The sequence below is a fragment of the Apium graveolens genome, chromosome 6 (assembly GCF_009905375.1).
Source record: "Apium graveolens cultivar Ventura chromosome 6, ASM990537v1, whole genome shotgun sequence".
Taxonomy (NCBI): domain Eukaryota; kingdom Viridiplantae; phylum Streptophyta; class Magnoliopsida; order Apiales; family Apiaceae; genus Apium; species Apium graveolens.
The window spans coordinates 249766631-249778223 of NC_133652.1; the positions used below are offsets into that span (position 1 = coordinate 249766631).

Genomic DNA, 11593 nt, shown 5'->3' on the forward strand with positions numbered 1-11593 from the left:
AATGTAAGTTAAAACAACTATACAATTTAAATTAAATTGCAACTATTATGCAATATCTTATTTTTACAAATCTTTTCGGAGTGAAATAGTATTTTTGTAAATCTTTTTAGGAGTTGGTAAAATTGCAAATAATTTTATAAAAAGTTGTATTTTTTGATAAATTTCTCTTTTTAAAAACCTTAATAAAAAACTTATTTTTACATATCTTTTAAAGAAATGATAGTATTTTTCAAAAATCTTTTTGAACTTGGGTATTTTTAGAAAAAGCCCAAAATTTATTTATTTTTTCTTTTATTTTTTAGGTTAGTCTTATATATTTACTACTACAATGTTCCGGAAGTTCTTCTAGCAACTAAAACTAACAAGTTCTTCAAGTCACCCACAAAGGTAAATTATGTGTATTAAGTTAAGTTCTTGAATTAAGGACTTGTTGATGAAGCTCTTGATATTTCTTTTGATAATTTCAATTTGGCTATATTTGTATCTTGCTTAATTTTATTTGACTGTTTAGTTAAATATATGCACAGGTTGTTTATTTCTGTTGGCTCTCCTCAGTTTGAACCCCAAGATTGAATCTTGATTGTAGATGATTTTTTGTACTGTTTATGTTGGGAAATCTTGTAGGAGAATTTCGAATAAGGGTTTGTTTTTGGATGAGTTTATTAGGTGTTTTTCGACCTCTTTTGCTGCTCAAAGTTTAGAATATTCGGATGAAAATGATAATTGGCAGCTGAGGTTTAACTCTGATGTAAAGCGATATGCTTCCCGGGGTCAGATTGTTAATGCTATGGAGAGTTTTAATATGTTGAGGATGTTTCCGGGGAGGCCGACTGTGCACGACTATAATCAGTTAATTAGTAGCTATTTAGAATCCAAGAACGTATTTTCGGGAATGTTGATGGAGCTATACAATGTGATGAAAGTGTCTGGGCCGTACCCTGACTTTTTAACATATGAGATTCTCTTGAATGGGATTGCCTCGTTTGGAAGTTTGAGTGATGGTGTTTTTATGGTGGAGGAGATGTGTAGAAGTGGTTATCTTCCCCCTTTTCATTCTTTGTCGGGATTATTTGAGAAATCTTTGGAGTTGGGGAGCATACAAGACTCGTTTTCTATGCTGAATTTGATGTTGAGATTTAATTATTACCCAATGCCATTTTCCGCAAAAAGGTTTATGGCAAGCCTTTGTGGAAGTGGAATGTTTCGTGAGGCGCATTTCTTATTTTCGCTTCTTTTGGAGAAGAATCGTAACTATTTTCGAAGTGCATGTAATTATAGTCATAATCAAATTCTTTGGGCATTGTGTAAATGTGGTCAGCTTAGTAATGCTTTGGCATTTTTTGGTTCTTTGGATAAGAAAGGTGTTGTTCCCAATGAGTCGTCATATACAGCTCTAATATACGGGTTCTGTCAAGCAAGGTTATGGGAGGATACATATCGTTGTTTGGATTTAATGGAAATTGTCGGTCGTAAACCCAATGTAAAAACATACACCGTTATTTTTAAATTTCTGTGTGATGGTGGAAAGATTATAGAGGCACTGCGCTTATTAAATAAAATGAACGAGGAATGTTGTTTTCCAGATTTGGTCACCTTCAATATACTTCTCCGTGAACTTTGTCACCAAGATATGCTTGAGATGATGAATGCTCTACTTGGGCATATTAATCAAAAGGGGTTTTCTCCTAATCAATTCACATATGCTTCTTTGGCTGGAGGTCTATTGAGAAGGGGGTATGTACCACTTGTCAAGAACTTCTTGCAGGTTAGTATGTCAATAGAGAGTGTTACTGATACAGTAATATACAACATTTACTTGCATGCTTTATGTTGCGAGCATAAAACAGAAGAAGCATTGTCTCTTGTGAATAGTTTGACAAGCAGAGGTTTTAAACCAAATAATATATCATACAACACAATATTGAAAGGCATTTGCGAGGAGAAGAGTATTAGTGAATGCCTCAAGTACTTTGACCATATTAGGAGGAATGTAAAGAATCCTGACTTGATTTCCTACACTACGATTTTATCTGCAGCTTGCAAAGAGAGAGACACTTCAATAATCAAAAGGCTATTGTATCAAATGGATTATGAAGGTTTTAAGCTAAATAATACTGGTGCTACTGCTTTACTACTTTACTATTGCGAAACAAGGAAATTTTCAGAATGCTTGAAGCTTTTGGAATCCATGATGACCGATGGTCCTAATCCCACCATTTTGACTTTCAATGCACTCATAAGAAGACTCTGTAAAGTGCAGGCTTTAAGCATGGCACATCAGATTTTTAACTATCTTAAAAGTTTTGGGTTATCACCTGATACTAAGACATATATTATTCTTATACATGCTTACATGAAGGTAGGAAATCAATTAATGGCGTCCCAATTGTTAACAGAAATGTTTAGTCAGAAACTGATGTTTCTACATGTAAGTCATTTCCTACTAGATTTACAGGAAAGCCATAATATAAGATACTTGTTGTAGTGGTGTGAGACCAAATGGTGAAGTATGGGGTCACTTCATATATTGATATAAATATTGGAAGATTATTTAAAATAGAGAGATTTTGGGAAATTCTCTCATTACTGAAGAAAATTAGCAAGGATCAATGGATCAGTGTGAAGGTAATAAGGTTTCTTTTAAGATATCAAACAAAGGAATTTTAAAGGCTGGGTGAAGGATTTTCCTAGAGCAGTAAAACTCTCTGAGATTGTTTTTGGTCAGAAATTTGGAAGAATTCAAGACAGATAACTAGAAGAATCTTAGCTTGCCGGATTATTTCCTCTCAGAACAGCAGTCCTCTCGCTGAACTACACTCTGTATAGACGGATGTTGACACCAGTTCAGATGAGTAGTACCAACTACCAAGTATGTTATATTAATGCTTGCATTTTTTTTATAATTGTGCTCAACTGTTATATTAATGTAATACTGTTTGCCAAAATATTATTTAATTCTTAAATAGAAGAAGAAATGAGGCATGGATAAAGTTATTAGATATGAGCACTTGGGCAAGTTTAATAGTTTTAATAATTAAAACATTCTTTCGGGTTTACTTTACTAGTCCCCTTAATTGCGAGTATTTGTAGAACATGTGTCTAATCTATTTAATGTTAAGAAAAAAATTCCTAGTACTGTTTGTACTGTTTGCAGCATTGTAGGTATTCAGTAAGAGGTAGTGAAAGGTAAAGACAGGGGAGTGAAATGATTTTGCATTCAAAGTGATATGCTTTCTTATGCAGTTATAGTCCTGTAAAGAAACATATGAAGTGCAATGTTTTCTTCCATTTAATATCCCTAAAGGTTTTTTTTTCAAAATTTAGCATCTCCGTTCAGGAAATAAATTTTCTTATCCTTCTTGTACAGTGTTAGTATGCTGAAATACATGTGGATTCGGTAATTTTAACTTGAGGGTGAAAGAAGATTCATATGGTACTTGTGATTAAGAGTGTCATACCATTGTTCATTTATAAAATTCTATTTATAATATGCTCTTAGGGAATTTGCCATGGGTCTGAGGTGACAATCTCTAATATTCTGGTTCTATTTATTCTGATTGTGGTTTCACTTCTCCTTTTGGAAACAGGCACACCCTTTGATAACTTGACAGTGATTATCAGAAACATTGTCTGGACCTGGATATATGAGTATTTTTACTGGTACAGAACCTAGGCGCAGATTATATTTTTGTCACTTGCTATGATTTTGGTGTCACTTAAAATAAAAATTAAATTTGGGCTGCATTACCCGAGCTGTAATGTGGAGTTTATCCACACAAAAACAGAGCTCGTTCTCAAGTACAACTATCTGATCTTCCTGTTGGAGGAAATGACTTCAAAAACAGGTACTGAGTCCTTAATGAAGCATTGCACTAGTCATAAGCATATTGGTTCTTCAGTTTGCTAGTAATTGTTAAGTTGATGTAAAGGGTAAAATTTTGATACTTCATGCTAGTTGTCTAGTACCGATACATATGATTCTACAAAAGCTCTGAAAAGAGATGAATATGTGGCTCTAGGACAAGAATTATGTCTCAAGTGCAGAACTATCTATGTTATTCATTAGTTGAGTGAAATAATTATAATGCCTCCATGGGAGGATCAACATAATTAATGCAGAGGTCATAGTTTAATGAATCATGGAACATAAAACTTAGAGATTGCACATGAAGTAGAAACTACCCAAGTCGGTAAGAACGAATTACAAAGAATTTGCAACAATTAGCATAATTATAAAAATATGAAGTATATGAAGTTGTTACTTTTTGTATCCTCAATTTCTTCTCTTAACTTTATTAATCTATTCACATATCGCATATAATAATAATTAGTAGCTCCACTGGTTTTGTCATTTCATGTAATATTTAAAAAGTAGTCATTAAAAATATCACTCCACTAATTATCATGTCTAGCATAATAAAAGCATTCACTTTCAAGTTATTCATCCATGACAAATTATGAAAACAAAAGTAGTAGTTTAATGTTAGGAAAAAAAATATCCTGCAGCTAATTCTTTTGGATTTAGAAATTGTTTCCTATCCAAACTTCTTGATGATTAGGTAAATGATAAAATTTCTTGTATCACAAAGTCACATGACGAAATTATTGTAATAACATTTCATTTAACTGTATAATATAATACATAACCAATCAAGTAAAATTTTAAAAACCGTGCTTTTAAAAATTAAAAGGTTGGTGAGAGTCGAATGAAAAACCCCCTCCACTTCGTGGTTTGAAACCTTGGATTCTCATTTATGTAGTAATAACTCCTGTGCAATGAAAAAATATGCAACAAACAGAAAAAAATCTTTTTAAATTATTATATATGTAAAAGAATCCAATGGCCCTTTGAACTTAAGACTAAAGGTTAAACAGAGAGGATATCCTAATCATACCAATATGATCATTTTTGGCTCGGACTTGAATATATTTCTTTACGTTTTGCTCAATTTTTTCTTGACTGGAGCGTGTGTATCAATACTTGAATCTGATTCTACTGGACTCAAATGACTCACAAGATACTTGTCTTTCTCGATATAAGTTCAAACTGTTGATACTCACATCGTATTTGTTTAAGATTTATTCAAAAAATATTTGGAGTCGTCAAAATAATTAGTATTATACCAAAATTTATTCATTTTTATAGGATTTTATTTCAACATAATATGTTTAGATGTATTATTTTATGTAGAGAACTAATTGAGTTCAAGTAGGACATATATACCAATGTATGGATTTGAGTACTTAAAAAATAGTCGAACTATTCTACATAAATATGATCAAATGCCAAAGTGGTGGGGTTCCGCTCGATATTCGTCCGAATAACAAAGAAATTGAATTCAAATTTTTTTGTGTTATTTTTCGAGATGACTTGTGTTCATTCTTGAATGGGTTGGATCAGATCCGAATCTGGATTTCTCGGATTCTTTTTCACTCCTCGTGTAGAGTAGTCTACAAGAGACTACTCTCACTCTATCTTATTCTGCTTTTCAGCTGCCTTTCCCCCTCCCTTCGTAGCACCCTCAACTTATTCTGCTTTAGTCTGATTATTTTGTGTTTTAGTATCATTATCTCTCCCATAATGCATAGACCGTGATCTTTACTGATTGTTTTCTATTTTGGTATCATTTATGGTGATCTGTTTCTACCTGGAAGAAGTTGCCGTCTGGTTCCATGATCAGAAATCCAGAGAGTGATACCTCCCAAATGCATATGCAGTAGTAGCAGGACATGGCTTCTACCTCATTTTGCTAACTTCGAGATGGACATCAGTTACTAGAATAACATTGCTTGCTGTATTACGATAAAGTAAAGATTTTCACCACCTTTCTTGGAACCATTCATGAGGAAAAATGCTCGAATAATTATTCCAAGACCTGGTATGTCATTTTTAAAAACTTGCAGACATGTCCATTTTTAGTGAACTGAACGGTGGTACTGATGTCAAAGCACTAGGCCATTGATCAATTCTGCCACAGGAGAGGGTTGCTGTTACTGACTTTCTGCCACATGAGAGTTTAACCTTACTCAAACTATAGCTAATCGAGTTGAGAAATAATAAATTTACTACGAACTTTGCAGGTCCAAAGGTGTCAAGAAACTGTTGCTGGACAACGTGACGTTTCGCTTAACTAATCGTATAACTCCTCACTACTCATATCGACCACAGTTGGAGGGCTCAGGAAACTGTTGCAGGGAACACTGAAATTCTTGCTGGGAATGGGATAGTGCTTAGCCTCTTTGTTTTTAGGGGACTGTGCCAACATATTGTTTAACAGGAAACGGTAATCTTATTACGTTTTCAGAATCTTTAGGAGCTAATTCATTTTATAATATTTTGTGGATTTTTATGTCCAATATTCATTTTTCCAGTTTTCGTTTCTGTTTACTTTCTGTCCAATCACACTTATACTTGACAGCATGTCAGATCTCTTATCATCACTTAATACCAAGTACATGAACACCAGTTGACAAATCTTCAATTCTGGCACTACCTGTCTGCAGTCTGCATAATGTTTTCAGTCCAACTTACACACATATATAAAAAAATATCGGTGCTATATTGTAAATTGTAAAACATGCTATAACAGTTGGGTTTACATGTCAGAGAACCTTTTTGTAAGCAAGGTAATACTTGAAACGAAGCAGTATAGCCTAAAATTAGGGAAATGACTGTTTATCACGGAAGACAATAATATCGTACGGAGTGTGTCAAAACTGAAATAAGAGTTACTTTTCCGAAGCTAAACTCTATGTTGTAAAGAGATAGCTTCAAATTTTAGTGGCAGCTATTAGTTACGACAGAGGAAAAAATGAGGAGGTTATAATTTTTTATGAAACTGATGCACGTTAGTACCGATTGCTGTCCCAAACAATCTTCATTTTCCTTGTCTGTCTATCCAGACCAGAGATCGTAAAGCGTGACCGGCGGAGGCACACGAGGGCCTTTGGGTGCTCGTGCCCCCATAGGTTTCAAACAATTATTTATGTTTTTTTACATGAAATCCACATATTTCACTCTATTAATCTATAAATCTGAAAGAGCAACTTCTCCGGACTAGAAAGTGTTGACATATATCTCAACCTGCTGCCTACACCAGACTCAATTGTTTTGTCCATTTCCATGGGTCACTAAGAGCCTGTAATAAGTAAGGATAAATAAAGTAGAAGTGTAGTATATATTTCTCAGCTGATGATGATGTGGTGTGTGGGGGTGAAAGATAACTTCTGAATTTTCTTAAAAAAACTTCATGGTTTGGGAAATAGTAGTATGACGAACAGTGGATGGTTGTGTAGAAAGAAAATAGTGGAGTCCTGATCAGTTTATACGTTGTGCCGTCGGCAACAGTAGATGATGCAGGCAATACCTTGCTATGTACCATTTCGCTGGATGCAGAGAAAGATATCAAAATAATATCCTTTAGATCGACAACTTTGAATTAGGATAACTAACTTCATTTAACAAAAGAAACTAGCAACTTTAACAAATGTTCATGATGTTGACTTGAACCGACTCCTCATCAGAAATTCAAAATAAAACTTGAAATAAAATTGAACTCCTCATCTTAATAACTCAACATGCAACAATGCAGATATAGTTAAACAAAGACTTAGCTAGATCATCAAAAAAGATTCCAAAGTATAGAATTCAAGCTTCAGTCTCAACAAAGTAACAAACTTTATCCATATGGAACTCAAAAGATAGCCGGAATACAAACTACAAGCATAGCACTAAGAAGACTAATTAACCCTCTCTTCTATGCTCCAACAACTTCAGTCTCTGCCTCTACCATCGTCTCTTCAGCGGGCCTCTCAAGCTTCACACCAACATCTTCAGAATAATCACCATGAACCTACACATGCCAGGCCATATCCATTAAAACATGTTTCCCCCTATTAAACAGTTTTATCATGAACTCATTAGGATATACATACCTCCATCAGTTTTCCAATGTCAAACTTAGGTGCTTTGAGAATCTTAACCTTGCGAATGAAGACATTCTGAAGGGGGAAGATGCTGGAAGTAGCCTTCTCTATTTCCCTGCCAATGGACTCAGGAATAAATTTAGCAACCAACTCTTTCAGGTCACATGAGCTAGCCTGATTCCTCATAATCTCAACCATCTTACGGCGAATCTGACAAAACAAATCAATTTATACCATTTGCCACAAGAACAGGCTTAACAACCCACAAACAGCTTAAGAATTTGACTAACCTGGCGAACTTGACTGGACTGAGCGTAACATGTTCTCTTCTGCTGATTGGCACGCTTTTTTGTGAATCCAATGCAGAACATGCGAAGGGTGTAGCTGTCAGTTGTCTTCACATCAACATGAGCCTCAATCAAAGTCTGCCACTTCCGTACAAGAGACCTCAGCTTGTCAGTTGTGAAATCCATTCCCTAAAAAAGGAAGACCTCATAAGTCACTTTTCAAAAAAAAGATAGTTCTTGCACAAAATTACGAAACAAAATAAATAGCACCCACCCAGAAGTTGGTAAGGACATTCTTTCCTTGAACATCCTCTGCTCTCAAGCGGATCTTCCTGTAAGCCTGATCCTCATCCTTCTGAAGATCAGCAAGACTTACCTCAAAGACTCTATGTTTGAGGCCTTCTGAAGCAATCTGTAGGGAAAAAACATATCAAGTCATCAGAATAATACAATACCAAACAGTGCAAACACTTACAGAAATTCATCACTAACTAACCATAAGAAGATGTCAATCAAAAACTACACATCAAAAACACAGGTAGTAAGACTCTTGAACAATAAGCTAAGTGTGTACACTCGGTCGTTACTTAAACACTAACTAAATTATAAATCAAACATCAATATTAATGTCCAGCTACAAACAACAAATGCTAAATTGAAGTCCAATAATTCTGCTAAAAAAATCAACACAGGAAAAGGAACCTAAGAGCCAGTACCAAATAACCAATCAAAAATGCATATACGTAAATCAACAAAACAGGCAATAATAATTTCAACACATAATGTCCGAAATACAAACAACAATTACAATACAAATTTCTCTATAGACCATGTCCTATAAAAAGCCTAAGCTGCAAAACACGTAAACAAGGTAGATAACAAATGAAGGCGCATATCGAATATTAAAACACAAATAAGAAAAAAGGCATATAGGTTTATATAAGGAGAAGGAGAATTGAATACCTTAGTACCCTGAGTACGGCTAACAAGGGTTTTGCCAACATTCTTGTGTTCGAAAACATTTGGAGCCTTAATATCATACCAATCCTTCTTTGCAAATGGATCAGTTCTATTAACATATATACACACAATTCAACAATTCTATTCTATTAATATTAACACAAAAACAAATGATAAAACTAATAATAGATACTTACGCCTTCTTCTTGCCTCCTTTCTTTCCCTTTGAAATCCTCTTGTTCTTGCTGTAAGCAATTACAATAATAAGATTAGGATTTGATTAATTAATAAGATTATAAACATGCGAATACATAAATGAAACATAATTCGTACCCGACGGCCATGTTTGCTGCGAATTGAGATTAGGGTTAGAGGGAGGAGCAGCGGCAATACAAATGGTATAAATAAAATTATAAGAGATCCAAGCAGCTGCTTGATAGTGTATTGTAACTAGGGTTTTGTTAGCCCAATTCTTTTGCTTTTATAATTGGATTATGAGCCTCACATGGGCTTCTTCACCTCCCAGCCCGCTTTGCCCCAGTTGGTGGACTCCAACTCTACATTTTTCTATTCAAAATTATGGATTTGTAGTTTGTGGAATTTGCTGATTTTTTTTACTTTAATGACCTTAACCATTATTTTTTTCTTCACTCACTTTTAAATTTTTTTACTGTAAAATTGTAAGACATGATTTTTAAGTACTGCTAGAAAAATAAGAAAAACTAAAAGCTGTAAAAAAATATTTTTTTTACTAAGTTTGACATATGAAATTTGAACATTTTAATAAGTATGCTGTTATACAATAAACTTATATCTCTAGCCTACTCTTAATAATGACCAAACACCGAATTGAAGTTCTAATATTTTTTTAAAATCAATATCGATATTTTTTTTAAGAAATAATCTAAAATGAAATTGAACTTTTAAGTTGTTTGAAAAAAGTGATATGAATATTGGCAAATTTTTAACATAATATGATTTAGTAGACATCTATACTATCTATATTATATTATTATAAGCAAAATATAGGATAATTTGGTTGGTTAACACCTTCCAAAAAAAATAGTATCGTCTTCTAAAAACACAAATAAAGATTTTAATATATTTTTTTTAAATCACAGATATCACGTATATACATACAAACACTTTATTGTGATCACAACATAGCGTACTCCTCTAAATCTTCTTGCATTCGATTAACCAACCGATGCTTATTTTAAATAATATAAGAAAAAAATATAAACAATTTACATATTACTAATTATTTTAATAATATTAATTATTTTTAACAATCTATCCATATTATTAAACTATACTATTACAAGCAAAATACCTACGATAAAAAAAATATAAGATAATTTAATTGATTGCTTAATACCTTCCAAAAAAATATTAGCATTTTCTAAAAACACAAATTAAGATTTTATATAAATTTTATTTAATATAAAATACTCTCATTAACAAATTAATATTCACAATATTATTATATCAATATAAACATAAATAAAATAAAATAATATTCACAATCTGTACTATACTATTACAAGCGAAATCATGTTTCGTTTAGCATGTTGGTTAACGCCTTTTTAAAAAGTATGTTAACATCTTTCAAAATAAAGTTTAAATAAATAGTATAATTTAATTTAAAAATTAAAACATGTATCCAATATAACTACAAACTCTATAAAAAATTATTCAACTTAATTTTTAATCGCATTCAACTTCTTTTTATTATCTTCTTTATAAGAACCAAACACTTCCAAAATTATAGGAGGACTTTTTAAGATTTTAGCTGGTGCATGTTATAGGCTCCTAATTGATACTAAAATAACATGTGAAGTGGTAATTCACTATTATTTTTTTCTTGATTTTGAATTTATCTTATCGATTATAAATATTATATGTAATTGTAAATATTTTATATTTCACTATATCGAACTTACTTAAAAATTTGTTTCTTATATTTTCAAGATATCTTGTAATTAAATATTAGTTTCTAGACATTTATAATATATATATATATATAATAAAAATCTCAAAGTCATTCGGACGTTTTAAAAATATACTTGAGTTTAATTGTTGGTAAACAATAATTTTATTGATAAAATGTCAATATATAAAAGAGTAATTTTTATGTAAAAAATAATAATTGAGCCATCAAACATCAAAATACAATAATAAAATTAAAAAGTGAATTAATCAACATCAATTAAAAAAATTTGACGTAATGTAATCATTTATTAAAAATTAATAATTGAGTCGATCAAGTGACAACAATTATAAAAGAATCATTTTTGTGAAAGATAATAATAGTTGAGATTATCAAACTGCAATTAAGTCTTTTTTTAAAAGAAAACTCATTTAGGTTATTGTCGAACTCTAAAATAATGAAAATTATTTAATTCATAATTCCTACTTAA

General features: G+C 32.2%; 2 protein-coding genes across 4 annotated transcripts; one reads left to right on the forward strand and one right to left on the reverse strand.

The window, feature by feature from the left end:
• The first annotated feature begins 335 nt into the window (after positions 1-335).
• LOC141667061 (uncharacterized) lies at positions 336-6397 on the forward strand. 3 transcript variants are annotated; one of them, XR_012552465.1, is made up of 5 exons: positions 336-387; positions 528-2869; positions 3588-3845; positions 5656-5879; positions 6082-6397. XR_012552465.1 is itself a non-coding variant. In XM_074473401.1 (3 exons), exons 2-3 carry the CDS (start codon positions 587-589, stop codon positions 2061-2063), a joined length of 1206 nt encoding a protein of 401 aa, XP_074329502.1. In that variant the 5' UTR covers positions 336-387; positions 528-586; the 3' UTR covers positions 2064-2168. The 3 variants fall into 3 exon arrangements, 1 of the variants encoding a protein (XP_074329502.1); XR_012552466.1 differs by having other exon boundaries at positions 5659-5879; positions 6082-6396; XM_074473401.1 differs by lacking the exons at positions 3588-3845; positions 5656-5879; positions 6082-6397 and having other exon boundaries at positions 528-1765; positions 2037-2168.
• A 1149-nt stretch (positions 6398-7546) lies between these two features.
• LOC141667432 (small ribosomal subunit protein eS1) lies at positions 7547-9658 on the reverse strand. The gene is made up of 7 exons (XM_074473927.1): positions 9507-9658; positions 9371-9418; positions 9177-9282; positions 8488-8625; positions 8217-8402; positions 7936-8136; positions 7547-7853 (listed from the first exon to the last, which is right to left on the reverse strand). The coding sequence occupies exons 1-7, from the start codon at positions 9515-9517 to the stop codon at positions 7758-7760; spliced, it is 786 nt and encodes a 261-aa protein (XP_074330028.1). The 5' UTR covers positions 9518-9658; the 3' UTR covers positions 7547-7757.
• Between the last annotated feature and the right edge of the window lie 1935 nt (positions 9659-11593).

Bases quoted from the DNA above. Each gene is read 5' to 3' on its own strand.
- LOC141667432 (XM_074473927.1), bottom strand. The intron at 8,626-9,176 runs GTATTCAATTCT...TTTTCCCTACAG, and splicing joins GCCGTACTCAGGGTACTAAG to ATTGCTTCAGAAGGCCTCAA. The intron at 7,854-7,935 runs GTATGTATATCC...TGGCATGTGTAG, and splicing joins ACATTGGAAAACTGATGGAG to GTTCATGGTGATTATTCTGA.
- LOC141667061 (XM_074473401.1), top strand. From the start codon at position 587: ATGATTTTTTGTACTGTTTATGTTGGGAAATCTTGTAGGAGAATTTCG. The intron at 1,766-2,036 runs GTTAGTATGTCA...TTTTATCTGCAG, and splicing joins TTGTCAAGAACTTCTTGCAG to CTTGCAAAGAGAGAGACACT.